This window comes from Microcaecilia unicolor, chromosome 3 (assembly GCF_901765095.1).
Source record: "Microcaecilia unicolor chromosome 3, aMicUni1.1, whole genome shotgun sequence".
Classification (NCBI taxonomy): Eukaryota; Metazoa; Chordata; class Amphibia; order Gymnophiona; family Siphonopidae; genus Microcaecilia; species Microcaecilia unicolor.
The window spans coordinates 36,069,564-36,087,328 of record NC_044033.1 but is presented as its reverse complement, the minus strand read 5'-3'; the positions used below and the strand labels follow the sequence as shown (position 1 = coordinate 36,087,328).

Below are 17,765 nucleotides of genomic sequence, written 5' to 3'. Positions count from 1 at the left end.
GGGAAGACAAGCCTAAAATTGGAGTGAGGCTGTGGGAGAGATAGGAACTGAAGGTGCATGACCACACAAAACTCCAGAAAAAAAGAGCTGACACTCAGGACATTGGGCAGCAGATTCTGGGCACAGGCCCCTGTACCTCCAGCTAATGATGGTTCCATTGGCAGGATCTCTCTCTTATTCATTCCAATCTCTAAAGGTCACCCTACTACCTCTCTGATGTGTCCTTTCTAAGAAAAAATCAAACCCCACTGAAAAATTAATTTTTTACCTTCCATATCTATTCTTCTATAAACTGCAATTACCTCCCATAGCTGACTGTTTTCCCCATATGAATTTTATTGCAACTGTTTACTATGTTGCTATAGTAGTGAAATGTATTAGAATACCTCTAGGTACATAAATTTTTACTACGATGGATTGCGGCACAAATGAGCTGTACCAATCAACTTTTTGGTGACATCATCACTTGATGCGTCTACCACTGCCAAGTACTACAAACATTTGCCACTGACAACTGGAACCTTCCATAGGTTTCTTCAAAATGTATCACACTAGGTCCTAGGGAAATATTAGAAGAGAGGTAAAAAAAAAAAAAAGGATAGGAATGCCTTTGCCTTTTTAAAATGTATACATTCTCTATTTCAAATGCTGTCAGCTAGATATTTAATCTTATGTAGCTTCAATTTTTATAGCATTCATTATGTAACATAGAATATATTTTTCTTTCATCTGATGCAGGAGCATATGCAACACTGGGATAAGAGACATTACAGCTATAACAACAATCTTCTCATTTGAACCGGAATTCATTCTGTAAGTAGCAGATTAATCTCCTCCTGGTCCATGACATTTTCCTGGGGCAAGCACAGTCCTTAATGTTGCTTTACTTCTTTCTTCCCTTAGGGAAATCTGTGATAATTTACATATAACTACTTTACCAGCAAATGCTTTCCAAGGAATGAACAATGAAACTTTGACGCTGTAAGTAGACTCACTCAAGCAAACAAGAACCAGTACCTTACCAAACTGAACTTTTGTTCACTGTATCATCCAACTGCAACTTAATTTAACATACTGATGCTATTGGTCCAATATTTAAAAGCACTTGTCCAGAAAGCAACACCTACTACCTGGATAAGTGCCACTAACCAGGGCCATCCATCAATCTTCAGTGACATCATATGAATAATGCAGCTGAAAATCATTGCAGGCCATCCTGGCAGTATCCAGATAGCACCAGGGTGGTCCACGAGCACAGACAGAAAATATCTGTACAGCAGTGATATTTAGCACCACTATCCGAATAACTATCCTGACAACTTAGGATGGCAAAAAAGCTGTCCGAAACTATCCAAATAGTTATCCAGACTCTGGCATTAAATATCACCACTATCCAACAGCGGCAATCAGCAGCATGATAAATATTCAGCACTGATATATAGATGGGCGCGTCAGCTAGGTTTATTAGCGAAGGAGGCTTATCCACTGATAATCGGGCAGCACTGCCCAGTTACTGCCATGTTAGCATGGGAGCCCCTACTACCTCCTAAATAGGAAGCAGTAAGGGCTCCCCCAGGAAGTGGCCGCACAGAAAGTGCTTCACTTACCACATGGCCATTTCCTTCCTCAGCTGGAAATGTCCTTTTATTGGGTGGCAGTAAAATGGGGCCTCAGCGGGTGGCAAACCTGTGCGCCAATACCACCACAGGGCCCCTTTTACTCTGCAGCTTGGTTAAAGGGGCCTTAAGTTTGGGCACTTCTGTCCATAGTATCATTGATCTACTCACTGCATACACCTAAAGGAAAAGTTATGTCTTACCTGATAACTGTCTTTTCTTTAGTCCTATTAGACCAGTCCAGACCAATGGGTTGTGTCCCTCTACCAGTAGATGGAAACAGAGGAAGAAAGTAGTTCTGTGGCTCGCCCTTTAAGGGTATTATGCAACACAGAATGTTCAGTATTTCGAATAGTTAAGCTATGGTGCTCAAAATCTGCCTGATGGCCAATATAGAAACTTCAAGTAATTCAATCAGGTAATAACCTTATCAACTAGTGAGGCATATACTCTACTGACATGCACATATTTCACTGAGTCAGGAGATGTGTGACATATCTGAAAAATATAGCTTGTAAATAAAATAATGTAAACAAAATAAAATTAATCAACCAGGGAGGGATTCTGGACAGGTCTGATAGGATTAAAGGAACGAAAGTTACCAGGTAAGATATAACTTTTCCTTCCATAGCATCCTATCATGGGATGTAGCAAAACAGTGCCCCCAAAATAGGATGGGATCAAAAGATCTGATACTGAAAAGAGAGAGAGAGAATTTTGCAAGTAAATGTATCATGAATTTCCCCAATCTAATAAACTACTACTACTACTACTACTAATAGCATTTATATAGCGCTACCAGACACACGCAGTGCTGTACATTTGACATAGAGAGAGAGTCCCTGCTCAAAGAGCTTACAATCTAGGTAACACAAACAGACAAGACATTACGGGCAAGGAAATTACAGGGTAAATAGGAACAGGGGAGGAGGGCAAGTGAGTAGCGGTTAGGAGCCAAAGACAGTAGTGAAAAGGTGAGCTTTCAGCATAGATTTAAAGACAGGTAGAGATGGAGCTAGACGTATGGGTTCGGGAAGACGGTTCCAGGCATAAGGTGCCGCAAGATAAAAGGAACGAAGTCTGGAGTTAGCGGTGGAGGAGAAAGGGGACGACAAGAGAGATTTGTTCAGAGAGCGGAGATCACTGACAGAGAGATGTAGATAAACTAATAGCCTTAGAGGTCCTTTCTAGTGCTACCTAATAGAGCCAAGAGCAATCAGAAGGGCTCTGGAAAGACAAAAGGTATGGAAGAGGAGAAGAATGTGATTCCTATGATAAGAAGGAATAATAGAAAATAGCACTGATAGTCCATGGAAGAGATGCACAGACCAAGAAATAAACACAACTGATGTTTTCTTTGAAGGCAACAATCTAAGACTAAGGTGCATCTATTTCTTTTCTTTTTCTTTGGGGAGGATGGATTAATGGGGGAGTTAGGATGTCAACTATATTACACTATATAATACTTGTAATTTTCTCTCTTGTTTGCTCAGGGTTAGCTTTCGTAATGTGGTATATTTAATAAGCTGTTTCCCTTTCATTATGGCAATGATGGCATATTTTCAATTGTAATGTATTTTTGAATCATATTGTACTTATTTTCAAAACTCAATCAAATAAGTCCATCCATGAAGGGAATATTGTAACTACAATGGAAGTCCTGCAGGACTTGAATAACCAGAGAAGGAAATATAGGAAGAAGAACTATATTTCCTTCCTTTGTCTCCATCTGCTGGTAGAGGGACACAACCCATTGGCCTGGACTGGTCTGGTAGGATGCTATGGAAACAGCATTTTCATCCTTTCCTAAGGTCTACTCCCATCCCAACAGACTGACTATGGACAATTGCAAATGTAGAGTGCACAGCACCATTTTATTATGGAATTCCCCACCAGGAGTGATCATAATTATACAGCTCAGGAATTGGTCAGTGTGTCCACAAGAAGATTTGAGTCAATAGTCCTGGAAACTGGTTTGTTGGAAGTAAAAGGAAATTGTGGTATCTCCTGTCTCTCTGAGGAGAGTTGAACAGAAGATAATTCTTCCTACCACCCCCACCCCCAGGCCTGAAAGGGAGCAGAAAAGGAGATGTGATCTCCTATTTCTATGCATTTTTTGAGCTACAGAGGGAGGAAGCCTCTTGTATCTAGTATCCTTTGGAAGATGCAGAGGAACTTGCAGAACAATTTGTGTGTTAGTACTGCTGACATCTAGTGAAGCATAGACTCCTGAGGAATCATTCAGAAATGGAGAATGAAAAGGAGGAAAAGGGAAAGCTACCCAACTGGTAGCTTACCTAGCAGGAGTCCTTAGAAATCCAGAAGGAGAGACGGGAAACAGTGTGCTAAGAAGAGATTCAATTATGTGGAAGTACTTGGGAGTCGGGGATGTCAATAAAAGACCAGAGGGAATCCAAAGGAAGGGAAGAAGGGTATCACGAAGTGTTTGGAAGAAAGAATCATTACCCTGTTCTGCTGTGTGTATCTCTGTGCTGTGAAGCTGCAACAGAACCTTTTACCACGGGGTAATATGATACAGACGTTTAAATATTTGAAAGCTTTTAATATGCAAACAAACCTTTTTCCGGGGAAGGGTAAGAGGTAGAATTAAAGTACATTACTTGAGGTGACAAGGGGGGCAACTTTGGAGTAATGTTAGGAAATACTTTTTCATGGAGAAGGTGGTGGATGCCTAGAATGTCCTCCCAGAGGTGGTGGAGATGAAAATGGTAAAGGAATTCAAGAATACTTGGGATAAACACAAAGGATTCTTATATGGGAAGAGAACAGAATCAAAACAACTAAGTCATGCTTAAGCATCAAATCCAATAGATGGAAGGTAAAGCTAATGCTAGGTTGACTTCTATGGTCTGTGTCCCGATTAATGCTAGATAGATCTGGTTGGGTTGGAGTGGGATTCTACAGCTTGTCCAGTAGTTGAAATTTAAACCAGTGCAGGGCAGACGTCTATGATCTGTGCCCTGAAAATGGCAAGGACAGCCCCAGATCAAGTATGCATATGCTATCTCTTGTTTGGCAAATTGAATGGACAATGCAGGTCTTTATCTGCTGTCATCTACTACGTTATTATGTTTTGATGACATTTCTTAGTAAAGACTTATTTTGGAACACAGTATCTTGTCTGAATTGTCTCTTTGAACTGTAATAGTGTGCCTTGAGCTCTGGAGACTTCTACAGTAGGTTTTGCACAGAGTCCATGGGACTTAGACTTCAAAGCAAATGAGTCCTTGGTCTAGAATAGATACCCACAATGTCTACACATTAATTATGATGTTCTACAGTAAGTTAGGAATGTGAACTGAAACATGTTTTGTTTTTTTCATTACAAAACAAACAAAAAAGTGGGCACAAAACCAGGAGTCCCAGAGACTGGATCACAGTAAAGCTAAAACCAAATTTTATTAATTAGTATATTTGACTCGACACAACCGTTGTGTTTTGGCCAAAGGGCCTGCATCAGGAGTCTAAATACCAAGGTAGACAGCTAATGATGATCCAGAATAAGAAATACTGGCGAATAGTGTATAAATGGTCTTAAAAAAGACCTTTGTATTGAATTGTGGAACGGATCACTTACGTGAAGAGTTCAAATTTTCTGCTGAACTCTTCACGTAAGTGATCCGTTCCACAATTCAATACAAAGGTCTTTTTTAAGACCATTTATACACTATTCGCCAGTATTTCTTATTCTGGATCATCATTAGCTGTCTACCTTGGTATTTAGACTCCTGATGCAGGCCCTTTGGCCAAAACACAACGGTTGTGTCGAGTCAAATATACTAATTAATAAAATTTGGTTTTAGCTTTACTGTGATCCAGTCTCTGGGACTCCTGGTTTTGTGCCCACTTTTTTGTTTGTTTTACAAAGTATCCGTGGGTCTTCTTTGAGTTCTCCACGCTTTGTGGATTCTCTGTTGTTTTTTTCATTGCAATGTGGCATTTTGTTTGTTGTATAATCTATTTAAAACAAAATAAATGAGCATAATAAAATGTAAAAATAGAAACCAAAATAAACAGGTGAAAAATGTGCAGTCCCATGACTTTGAGAATGTTTATTAACATAAATTTGTAGAGGGAATAGATGTGGATGTGGGAGATCTGTTATGGGAGTATGTTTGGAGGTAAGAGGGTGTGAGCATATATGGGTATAAGTGGAGTATGGGGTTGAATATGCTTCTAGGTGTGTGTGGGGGGGTGGTTTGTGAGTGGGGATGTGTGTGTGTGTTTCTCCATAGATGAGTATATGTATGGGCAGTATGTTACTTTGAGTTGTATGTTTGGTGAAGGGTGTTTGTGGGTAAAAAGTGTGTGTTTGCATAGGTGTAGGTGATATGTATCTGGAGGCTGAAATTGTATGGGGTGTGTTCTCAAATGGGTATTTGGCTGTGTGGGTGGGAGGAATATGTGTAGGTATTGTGAATTTATGAAAGACATTGGATATGAATTTGGGGGACTATGACTATGTTGCTTGGCAATAAATGTTTTTGTAAGGCAGTGTGTGAGGTTGTATATATGATGGAAAGGAACAGGGCCTCACCAACGACTTATAAAGGGGGTGTTGATGCCTCTGTATAAGTCGTTGGTGAGGCCCCATCTAGAGTATTGTGTTCAGTTTTGGAGGCCGTATCTTGCTAAGGATGTAAAAAGAATCGAAGCGGTGCAAAGAAAAGCTACGAGAATGGTATGGGATTTGCGTAACAAGACGTATGAGGAGAGACTTGCTGACCTGAACATGTATACCCTGGAGGAAAGGAGAAACAGGGGTGATATGATACAGACGTTCAAATATTTGAAAGGTATTAATCCGCAAATGAACCTTTTCCGGAGATACGAAGGCGGTAGAACGAGAGGACATGAAATGAGATTGAAGGGGGGCAGACTCAAGAAAAATGTCAGGAAGTATTTCTTCACGGAGAGAGTGGTGGATGCTTGGAATGCCCTCCCGCAGGAGGTGGTGGAGAGGAAAACGGTAACGGAATTCAAACATGCGTGGGATAAACATAAAGGAATCCTGTTCAGAAGGAAAGGATCCTCAGGAGCTTAACCGAGATTGGATAGCAGAGCCGGTAATGGGAGGCGGAGCTGGAGGTTGGGAGGCGGGGATAGTGCGGGGCAGACTTATACGGTCTGTGCCAGAGCCAGTGGTGGGAGGCGGGACTGGAGGTTGGGAGGCAGGGATAGCGCTGGGCAGACTTATACGGTCTGTGCCAGAGCCGGTGGTGGGAGGCGGGGTAGTGCTGGGCAGACTTATACGGTCTATGCCAGAGCCGGTGGTTGGGAGGCGGGGCTAGTGCTGGGCAGACTTATACGGTCTGTGCCCTGAAGAGCACAGGTACAAATCAAAGTAGGGTATACACAAAAGTAGCACACATGAGTTGTCTTGTTGGGCAGACTGGATGGACCGTGCAGGTCTTTTTCTGCCGTCATCTACTATGTTACTATGTGATTATATGCTGACACATTCCAATCCCTAAAAATGTAAAATGTATATTTTCTTCTTTTCTACTTTTTTGTCTGGGAGACATTGGTATGTGTAGGGGGATGTTAGTAGAGGATGTAGGCATGGAGATGCATCTGGGGTGGATGTATATTTCTAGGTGGGTGGGTGGGTGGGTATGTCTGGTAGGATTGTATGTAAGAGGGTTGTGGAATGTGGGTTTTTTTTTGAGAGGGGGATTAACTATATGTAGATGTGAGGGTGGTTCAAAGAGTGTGAAGATATGGTTGACTTAGATGTGTGTATGGTTCTGTTTGTCTTGGGTACTTATGTGTGAAGGGGGGATTAATAGAGAAACCCTTATTTTTCCAATTGGGTTGGAACCAGTCTCTCTTTTCCACATTCCTTTTGTGGATCTTTTACTTTATCTCCCCTTCTCACCCTTATATCCATCCTCCGCTATGGGAGGCTTTTCCTTCCCTCATCCCACTCCTTGCTCTCTCTCTCTCTTGACATACTTCTCTCCTTTTCTCAAATCCTCCATCCCTATCTTTCCCTTTTATTTTGCTCCAAGTTTCTCATAAATACGTAAGTGTTTCCATACTGGGACAGACCTAAGGTCTATCAAGCTTAGTATCCTGTATCCAACAGTGGCCAATCCAGATTAAAAGTACCTAGCAAGGTCCCAAAACAGTAAAAAAGATTTTATGAATAAGCAGTGGATTTTCCCCAAAGCCCATCTCAATAATGGCTTATGGACTTTTCTTTTAGGAAATTATCCAAACCTTTTTAAAACCCTGCTAAGCTAACTGCTTGTCACAAAATGCTTAGTCACCCACCTGGGGGTTATCCCACGGCCACTTAGGGGGTCTATCCACAGCACACCTCAGGTCCACCTGCACCTCCTGCTTGTGCTCTATACTAGCACCCTCCTCCTACCGACTGGGTCACAACTGCCTCTGGGCGAGTCTTCCCCTCTCAAATTATCCCCACTGATTTCTAGGTTACTGGGGCCACACTCCCAGTGGTCCCACAGTTCCCAGAAAGAACTCACAGACCCAACACAAAAACTACTAGTATTCTTTATCAGTCCAGACAGCAGAGCGAACAAACAAATGTGTTTATTCTCAGAACTTGAACAGTGGACAAAAAAATGTGCATTTAACAAACAGTAACAAGTAACTGAAAATGGATCAATTAGAAAACTAACTGAACCAGTGGTTCCCAAACCTGGTCCTGGAGGCACCCAAGCCAGTCAGGTTTTTAGGATAGCCACAATTATTCATGAGAGAGATTTGCATGCAGTTGAGGCAGTGCATGCCAACTTATCTCATGAATATTCATTTTGGATATCCTGAAAACCTGACTGGCTAGGATGCCTCCAGGAACAGGTTTGGGAACCACTGAACTAAACATTTGCATACTTCCTAGAAAGTACCTGGGAAGATCAGGGCTTATATGTGTTCCAAGCGCCTCTTCAAAGAGAGTTCTCGCTCCTTCTCCCAGGCTGCAACTGAAGCAACAACCAGCAACAACTGCTGGGTAATTTCAAACTCCAGGCCAATCAGAGTTCAGTCAACAAGTTGTAAAAGTATACTGCTGCTTGCTTCCAGCTTGTGTTAAAGAAAAAGAACATTCAGGGCTTCCTTACAAAGCTGCGCTGCTGATTCTTAGTGCAGCGAATGATATGAAGCCCATTCAATTCCTATGGGCTTCCTCTCATTTGCTACACAAGAATTGATAGTGTGGCTTTGTAAAAGCAGCCCTCAGTTCCCTATAACAGCTTTACAGCAAAGAAACACCACCTGCTGGCCAAATAGGAGAAATACACTTCAGGACAACAGAAAATATCTAATACATTTTACAGGCTTAAAATGCAATGTTCCTTCACACTGCTTTTACCACATTCTCTGGCAATGAATTCCAAAGTTTAATTAGTCATTAAGTGAAGAAATATTTTCTCTGATTTATTTTAAATTTACTATTTAATAGCTTCATTGCATGCTCCTAGTCCTAGTATTTTTGGAAAGAGTATACAAGTGATTCACATCCACTCATTCCATTACACTCATTGTTTTATAGACTTCTATCACATCTCCGACGTTGACAGAAATTGTTATTGCTGGGACATGAAGTAGACCACAGGAAACATGGTAGTGCCTGTATAGGGACCCTGATGCTACCTTATTTAGAACTCCCATATGAGAACTCAGCACCTCACACTAGGGGACAACATGATGACACAAACTCTATGATATACCTACCTGCAGGTATTTTGCTCATTAATTCACCTAAGTAATCACCCAAGAAGGAGTTCCATGCACCCTCCTTGCTCACAAAAATATAAGTCTGTGTTGTGGTACATACAACTTTCATGTAAACCACCCAAGAGCTTCTACGGCTCTACAGGTTACATTGTGCAATCTTATAGGTACTAAAACAGCCTATATAACCCAGAAGTGTTTGAAGGATCTATGTATGGTGCCAGGTAAGATCAACATCTTCATAGCCTGTTTTACAACCACTCATACTTGACTAGAGCTGTGTAAGCCGCTGGAGGGTTTACCACAACACCAATGTCTGTGTTTTGTGAGCAAGGAGGAAGTATGGAACATTTCCTTGGGTGACTAGGTGAATTTCTCACAGATGATCATAGTGTGGAGTCTGTGTGGGTAGTGATATTTTTAGTTCTAATTATTCATTCGGTTACAAAACATGTACCCCCCCCCCCCCCCCCGATATTCAGCTGGTGGTGGTGAGCCTTTTGCTGCCCATTCCCTGCGTTATTCCTAGATAGTCAATGTTGAGCACTGTCCAGGCGTTGCCACTGAATATTCATTTTCTTTTTAAGCCGGCTAACACATAGCCAGTTAAGTCAACATTCAGTCCTTAACCCTACAAATCAAACCATTTAAAGATAGGACTGCTATTTATGCAGCCCAATTTAAATGCTTTAATTATGCAGTGAGAGGCTGAATATTGGCACTTCACCAGACTCCATCTCTGGACTCTATAACACTTATGATTTAGCTGCTTTCGAATTTGCTACTAATCGGTCATTTTCTGGAAAGATAACTGGTTAAGTGCCACTGAATATGACTGCATAGTCATGAACAAGCAATTGAACTGGTTGGCCAAATCGTTTTGAATACTGCCCAGCTAATTATTCTTATTTCATTCTAGTTCTGCCAAAAGTGTTACAGTTCTTATTCATTTCTCTTCCAAAAAGTTTTCTTCCAAAAATGTTAATTCTTATTCAGTTCACAAAATTACAATAAATAATTTCAGTTCTTGCTTTTTTTTATCTTAACCAAAACAGGCACAATTACAAACATAGCTGAAATGTAAAACCAAAAAAATAGCACAGACAGCTCTCACAATATCACATGCACATGACTTAGTGCGTATTTCTTTTTGAAATATTATAAAAGAATATTAGCAATACTCTCGTTCTCAAGCAATTTTCAAGTCTATTTCTTTGTCCAGCAGTCAACATTCCACAAGAGAAAAGATCCTTTCTACTTAGGCTTGTGATGCTGGTGCTGTGTCATGCCCTCATACCTGCAGGGCACATCCCAGCATCTTGTTCTGCCTCCTCCAGCTCTGACGTGTACTTTGGGCCACACCCAGGCAGATGTGCCCCTGGTCCACCGCACAAGATGTTGGGCACATCAGATAATGCTCTGACGTCAGATGCACAACTCCCTTCTTCTGCTGGCTCCACGGCTCTATCGGGGCCATGGCAACAGGTTCTGGACACCCCTGCCTCCTGTAAGTTGCCTCTTCCCTGCTGGGAACTTCTTCACTTTGCTCACTGCCTGATCTGACCCTGTCTGGTATCCTGACTATGCCTTGCTTGCTGCCTGACCCTACCTGATATCCTGACTACACTTTGCTTGCTGCCTGACCTGACCCTGCCTGGTATCCTGACTATGCTTTGCTCGCTGATTGACATGACCCTACCTGGGATTGAATAAAGGTTATGAGAATGAGGAGATGAATGTGAACTGGCAGAGAACTCAAGATTAATCTTGTGAACCATGTCATGGAAGTACTCGATCACAGGGGGGCATAAAGTGAAGGGGATATGAGGTAGAAGCACTTTGAGGAGGGAGTTCAGAGATAAAGTAAAGTGGCGGCTGGTAGATAGCTGAATGCTGAAGAAAATCCAGAGTCATCTACAGCATGATAAAAGAGTTTTGTGTAAGGATTTCAATATGTTGTCCTACAGATTCTCAAGATATCAAGGTACAGTGGCAGCACCCCTTTTCTGGTAGTATAGTCAGCCCTTCTAATACTTGGAAAAGCTCTTTATTAAAAAGTGACAGAACACTGATCATACATTTACTGCTACACTCAATCATATCATGTGATGTTGCAGTAACTGGCAACCTTTATATAAAGAAAAGTTATATTGATATCCTTTTTTAAAACTTTTTATTAAGCATATCAAAATATACAAGCAAGATAAACAAATGTACAGAAAATAGGAAAGAAAAAAAGTATCCTCCTATGAGAAACCAGTAACAAGTACAATGCAAAAACAATAGTCTTTTAGTCCCCCAATGATGGGATCCAATAGAAAGAGAGAAAGAGAAAAGAAACTAGTTACCTAAGAAAAGGCCTAAACACATTGACAATATTTGTGTCTGAAATATTTCACTTCTTAACAGGTAATTCAGTAACCATCTGCAAAGGAAACTTATCAAGAAATTGCTTAAGATGCAATGGGTCATAAAATATATATCTCACATTCTGAAACTTTACCAAAAACTTAACTTGGAAATTGTAATAAAAATTCTCCACTATTTTGTTGAACAAGGGCAAAAAGCCAAAAATGCCTTAAGCTTTTGTTGAGTCTCTTTACGCACATTAGGGTGATAGTATCTGAGGATCTGAAGGCGATGAAACAGTGTGACAAGGCGGTGGCCGTAAGTAGAAGGTTGCTAGGTTGTATAGAGAGAGGTGTGACCAGCAGAAGGAGGTGTTGATACCCCACCTGGAGTATTGTGTTCAGTTTTGGAGGCCGTATCTTGCTAAAGATGTAAAAGGAATTGAAGCGGTGCAAAGAAAAGCTACAAAAATGGTATGGGATTTGTGTTACAAGACGTATGAGGAGAGACTTGCTGACCTGAATATATATACCCTGGAGGAAAGGAGAAAGGGTGATATGCCACAGACGTTCAAATATTTGAAAGGTATTAAATCCGCAAACGAACCTTTTCCAGAGATGGGAAGGCGGTAGAACTAGAGGACATGAAATGAGATTGATGGGGGGCAGACTCAAGAAAAATGTCAGGAAGTATTTTTTCACAGAGAGAGTGGTGGATACTTGGAATACCTTCCCACGGGAGGTGGTGATGAAAATGGTAACGGAATTCAAAAATGCGTGGGAAAAACATAAAGGAACCCTGTTCAGAAGGAATGGATCCTCAGAAGCTTAGCAGAGATTGGGTGGCAGAGCCGGTGGTGGGAGGCGGGGCTTATGCTGGGCACACTTCTACGGTGTATGCCCTGAAAATGGCAGATACAAATCAAGTGTAACAAAGAAAGGGAACTAAGTACAAAAAGAGTCTAACTGATACTCACACTGATGGTGTGCGTGAGCTCCACACTGTATGACATTCAGAGGAATATATCATAGACAACTTTTGAAAACATCAGACGTTTGAATTTTGTCTGTAGAAACCTCTCTTGTCATTGGTGTGACCCCTGACGCAGGTGCGGTAGCACCGAAACTCGGCCCGTGTCGGGTCTTTCTTCAATCAAAGTTCATTATTAAAGGATTTTTTTTTAAATGAAAGAACTGTGTTCCCTTCGTTTTTAAATGCCCTTTGTGCTGTTTTTTTCTGCTTAGATACAAATCAAGGTCAGGTCTACACATAAAATAGCACATATGAGTTTATCTTGTTGGGCAGACTGGATGAACCATACAGGTCTTTCTCTGCCATCATCTATTATGTTACTATGTAATGTAGACGTTTCCGGCAAGAAGTAAACCAGGAAACTACCACCTCACTGACAGTGTGATTGACCTAGTGATCGCCAGCTGGGTAAGATGCCACCTCAGGGTAGGGTTCCTCACCTTCCATCTCGGAATCCCGACCAATCTTGGGCCCTGCAAAGATTCTTGCTGTCTCCCAACAGAATTTTGGCATTTAGAAATTTTATGTGCACACATGCACAGTGATTTATGAGTATAACCAGTGCATAACTGCGTGTTACTTTATAGAAATTTTATGGTTTCCTTACCAGATACTTTTAGTGATGCTGGCCTGTTTCAATAAAATAAATAGGGTCAGTGGGGAGTCTGTTTGTAAAAATGATGAACTTCAGAAGCTTTTTTTGAAATACACATACCACAGAAATTTGAGTATAATACTATCTAGAATATATTTTGCTAAAAGCAAAACAAGCCACAGTATCTCCTTAAATAATCAAATATATTACTTTTTTTAAGAATCCTAGAGGTAAACTACAAATAGCTGTTCCAGCTAGACAAATATACCCTGTTGTAAGCTTTGTGTCCTACATAGGGGGCCGCCATATGTCTTTAAAATGGTTGTCCCCACATATGGGCCACCATAATCTTATTTATGCATAAGATTCCAGAGCTCAGTCTGCTCTGGGGGCCTGCAAGTGGAACAGTACTACTACTACTTATCATCTCTATAGTGCTACTAGACGTACACAGCGCTGTACACTTGAACATGAAGAGACAGTCCCTGCTCGACAGAGCTTACAATCTAATTAGGACAGACAAACAGGACAAACAAGAGATAAGGGAATATTAAAGTGAGGATGATAAAATAAGGGTTCTGAACAAGTGAACAAGGGTTAGGAGTTAAAAGCAGCATCAAAAAGGTGGGCTTTTAGCTTCGATTTGCAGATAGTCAGAGATGGAGCTTGACGTACCGGCTCAGGAAGTCTATTCCAGGCATATGGTGCAGCAAGATAAAAGGAACGGAGTCTGGAGTTAGCAGTGGGGGAGAAGGGCGCAGATAAGAGAGATTTACCCAGTGAACGGAGTTCCCGGAGAAGAATGTAGGGAGAGATTAGAGTGGAGAGGTACTGAGGAGCTGCAGAGTGAATGCACTTATAGGTCAACAAGAGGAGTTTAAACTGTATGCGGAAACGGATAGGAAGCCAGTGAAATTACTTGAGGAGAGGGCTAATATGAACATAACGACCCTGGTGGAATATTAGTCGTGCAGCAGAATTTTGAACAGATTGAAGAGGAGAGAGATGGCTAAGTGGGAGACCTGTAAGAAGCAAGTTGCAATAGTCTAAGCGAGAGGTAATAAGAGCGTGGATGAAGGTTATGGTAGTGTGCTCAGAAAGGAAAGGGCGAATTTTGCTGATATTATAGAGAAAGAAACGACAGGTTTTAGCAGTCTGTTGAATATTTGCAGAGAGGGAGGAGTCGAAGATGACCCCAAGGTTATGAGCTGATGAGACAGGAAGGATGAGAGTGTTATCCACAGAAATAGAAAATGGGGGGGGGGGGGGGGGGGGGGGAGAGAGGTTGGTTTAGGGGGAAAGATAAGAAGCTCAGTCTTGGTCATGTTTAGTTTCAGATGGCGCTGAGACATCCAGGCAGCAATGTCAGACAGGCAGGTTGATACTTTGGCCTGGATTTCAGCTGAGATTTCTGGAAACATTTCACAGAATTCAGTACTAGAGGTTCTGGGTTTTAACTTCCTGTGTAAAAGCCTCAACTTAGGCTCCAGGAACTCCTTCCCACACCTTCCTATCTCATTTTCTAATTTAAGGGGACTTTTACTAAGATGCGGTAAGCACTAAAGTGGTGCTTACTGCAGGTTAATATGCACTACTGCGGGGCGTGCTCAGGTGTCCCATGGTAGTTTTTGCATGTGTGCGTGCTATCACATATGTTTGGACATGTTTGGAGGTGGAAAGTGAGTGCAGCTATGCTAATTGGTTAGCATGTGGGCATTGCCCAGTGCTAGCTAATTAGCGCAGGATTTGCAAATGAGCTCTTATTACCTACAAAATAGGTGTTGTAAGTGCTCATGCACTAATGGGAAAATTAGCACATGGCCATTATTGCAGAAATATAAAAATCAGCCATTTACCAGCAGTGCTAAAAGTGGCATTACAGCATGAGAAAGACACCCACTGGGTATAGCGCAAGCCACTTTATTTTTTAGCACTCCTCAGTAAAAGTGCCCCTTAAGTGGTGCATGACGTCAACTACCTTCACTCCACACAGGCAAGATACCAAGTAACATCATACTCATCAGCCAACCAGCTATCTACATTATTAATTTGTTTTATTTTATTCATATACTTACTGTCTGCTTAACCAATGCAGTTCAAGGCAGATAACAAAAAAAATATACAAAAAGGAAAATATAACAAAACTAGTAAAAAAGCCCTGTTTCTGATGCAAATGAAACAGGGGCTAGCAATGTTTTCTTCTGTGTGCATGTGGGAGTGTGTGTGTCCCTGCCCTCTGGCCTCTCTCCCCTCCCCCCTCTGAGTCCTTCACTGTTACAGAGCCAGTGATTTGATTTCGTGCTCTGCTGTTTTCCTTCACTGACTGTGTTACAGAGAGGGCGGAGCAGACACTCATAGGGAAACCGGATATCTCGCCCCCTTCACACTTCCGGCTGGAGGCTTCATAGAACGTTGGTTTTGCCTTTTATATAGAGAGAAGATAATAATACTGTGCAAAACAATACTGTACAAATATATTAATAAATCATATATAATCAAAAATTATTTTATCAAGATACATGAAAATGAATTTATAAAACTCTCTTCCTGCCATACATCAAGTAATAATAATCAAGTCATACTCATGATCTAATAATTATGGGCATGATCGCCTAGAGATATATCCTCAATACGAGGATATATTCCTGCCACAAGGTAGCAAAAGGGCTGCCAGACTGGGGTTGCCTCTCCAGTTATGCCACAGTGGTCTCCAGAAATTGAACTCATTCTCTGAGAGCTAGGAGCTTATTGCACTGGGTGTACACATATAGGATGCAATTCTTTAACAGGATGCCAATATTTACACACCACTCGAGTGCGTAAGTGTGACTTTTGCAGGCAAATGCACACTGTATGCACTCAAGTGGCAGTGAGACACCTAAGTATTATTCTATAAGGGTACACATAGGTAGCATAACGTGTAAATGCAAGGGGACGTTCACATGGGCAGAGCATGGGAGGGGCTGCCACTTATATGGGCAACTTACAGAATACAGTAAACTATACGCGCTCTTGCTATATTTGGATGATTGCAGGTTCATCAGGTCTATGGCTGGAGTAACTGCAGGCACCTAAATGTAAGGCCAGATGATACCAGATTAGAACAGAATCTGGATGCCCAGATGCTGTTACCAAATAGGCTCTCATTGTATGGCATCAAAACATCTAAAAGGAGGTGCCAACTTACAGAAATACCTCTCTCCGACTGGTTAATAATTATACATAAGTACTCAATAGGAAAGGCTGGCTAGTCCCCAGCTTACTACTGAGTTATTTAAAGCTTTATACGGAATGGAGACATCTAATTAAATTTAAAGCCCCATAAATTTATTTAGTGTGTTTTCTACTGGACTAAGGAATGGGGTTCTCATTTTTGGAACTCTCGAGCTAGAGATTTGAAATCTGAATCTTCTTACTTTGTGTTTCAAAGAAATTTGAAGATATATGTTTAAAAAGTGTTTTTGTTAAGTTTTCACATTTTTCTGTCTGTAAAAAAGTTTCAGTGATTGTTAAAACTTTTGAACCTAATCGGGAGTTGGCGGAATACAAATATCACATTACATTCCAAATACTGACATATTCTAATCACAAAATAGAAAATAAATTTACTTTTCTTTTTTCTAATCAAATTTGTCCCTGTATCTAGTTTCTGCTTTCCTCTGTCTTCCTTTGACTGCTTTGCCAGGGTCTCATGTCCGGTTGGCATTTCTTGTCGTTACATGTCCTGTTCAGAAGGAATGGATCCTAAGGAGCTTAGCCAAGATTGGGTGGCAGAGCCGGTGGCGGGAGGTGGGGATAGTGCTGGGCAGACTTATACGGTCTGTGCCAGAGCCGGTGGTGGGAGGCGGGGCTGGTGGTTGGGAGACGGAGATAGTGCTGGGCAGACTTACACGGTCTGTGCCCTGAAAATGACAGGTACAAATCAAGGTAAGGTATACACAAAAAGTAGCACATATGAGTTTATCTTGTAGGGCAGACTGGATGGACCATGCAGGTCTTTTTCTGCCGTCATTTACTATGTTACTATTCATCTCCCTTCTCTGCATCCCTATCTTTTCCCATGTTCAGCGTCTTCATCTTTCCCCATGCCCAGCATAAGTACATAAGTATTGCCATCCTGGGAAAGACCAAAGGTCCATCGAGCCCAGCATCCTGTTTCCAACAGTGGCCAATCCAGGTCACAAATACCTGGCAAGATCCCAAATATGTACAAAACATTTTATACTGCTTATCCCAGAAATAGTGGATTTTCCCCAGTCCATTTAATAACGGTCTATGGACTTTTCCTTTAGGAAGTTGTCCAAACCCTTTTTAAACTCCGCTAAGCTAACCGCCTTTACCACATTCTCTGGCAACGAATTCCAGAGTTTAATTACATGTTGAGTGAAGAAACATTTTCTCCGATTTGTTTTAAATTTACTACATTGTAGCTTCATCGCATGCCCCCTAGT

General features: G+C 41.4%; 1 protein-coding gene across 1 annotated transcript in view; it reads left to right on the top strand.

Moving 5' to 3' along the window:
* Positions 1 to 17,765, top strand: part of LHCGR (luteinizing hormone/choriogonadotropin receptor) — a 218,132-nt gene that overhangs the window by 118,958 nt on the left and 81,409 nt on the right. The window contains exons 6-7 of the mRNA XM_030195838.1: positions 739 to 813; positions 904 to 981. Coding sequence (XP_030051698.1) covers positions 739 to 813; positions 904 to 981 — 153 coding nt within the window. The remainder of the gene's footprint in view (positions 1 to 738; positions 814 to 903; positions 982 to 17,765) is intronic.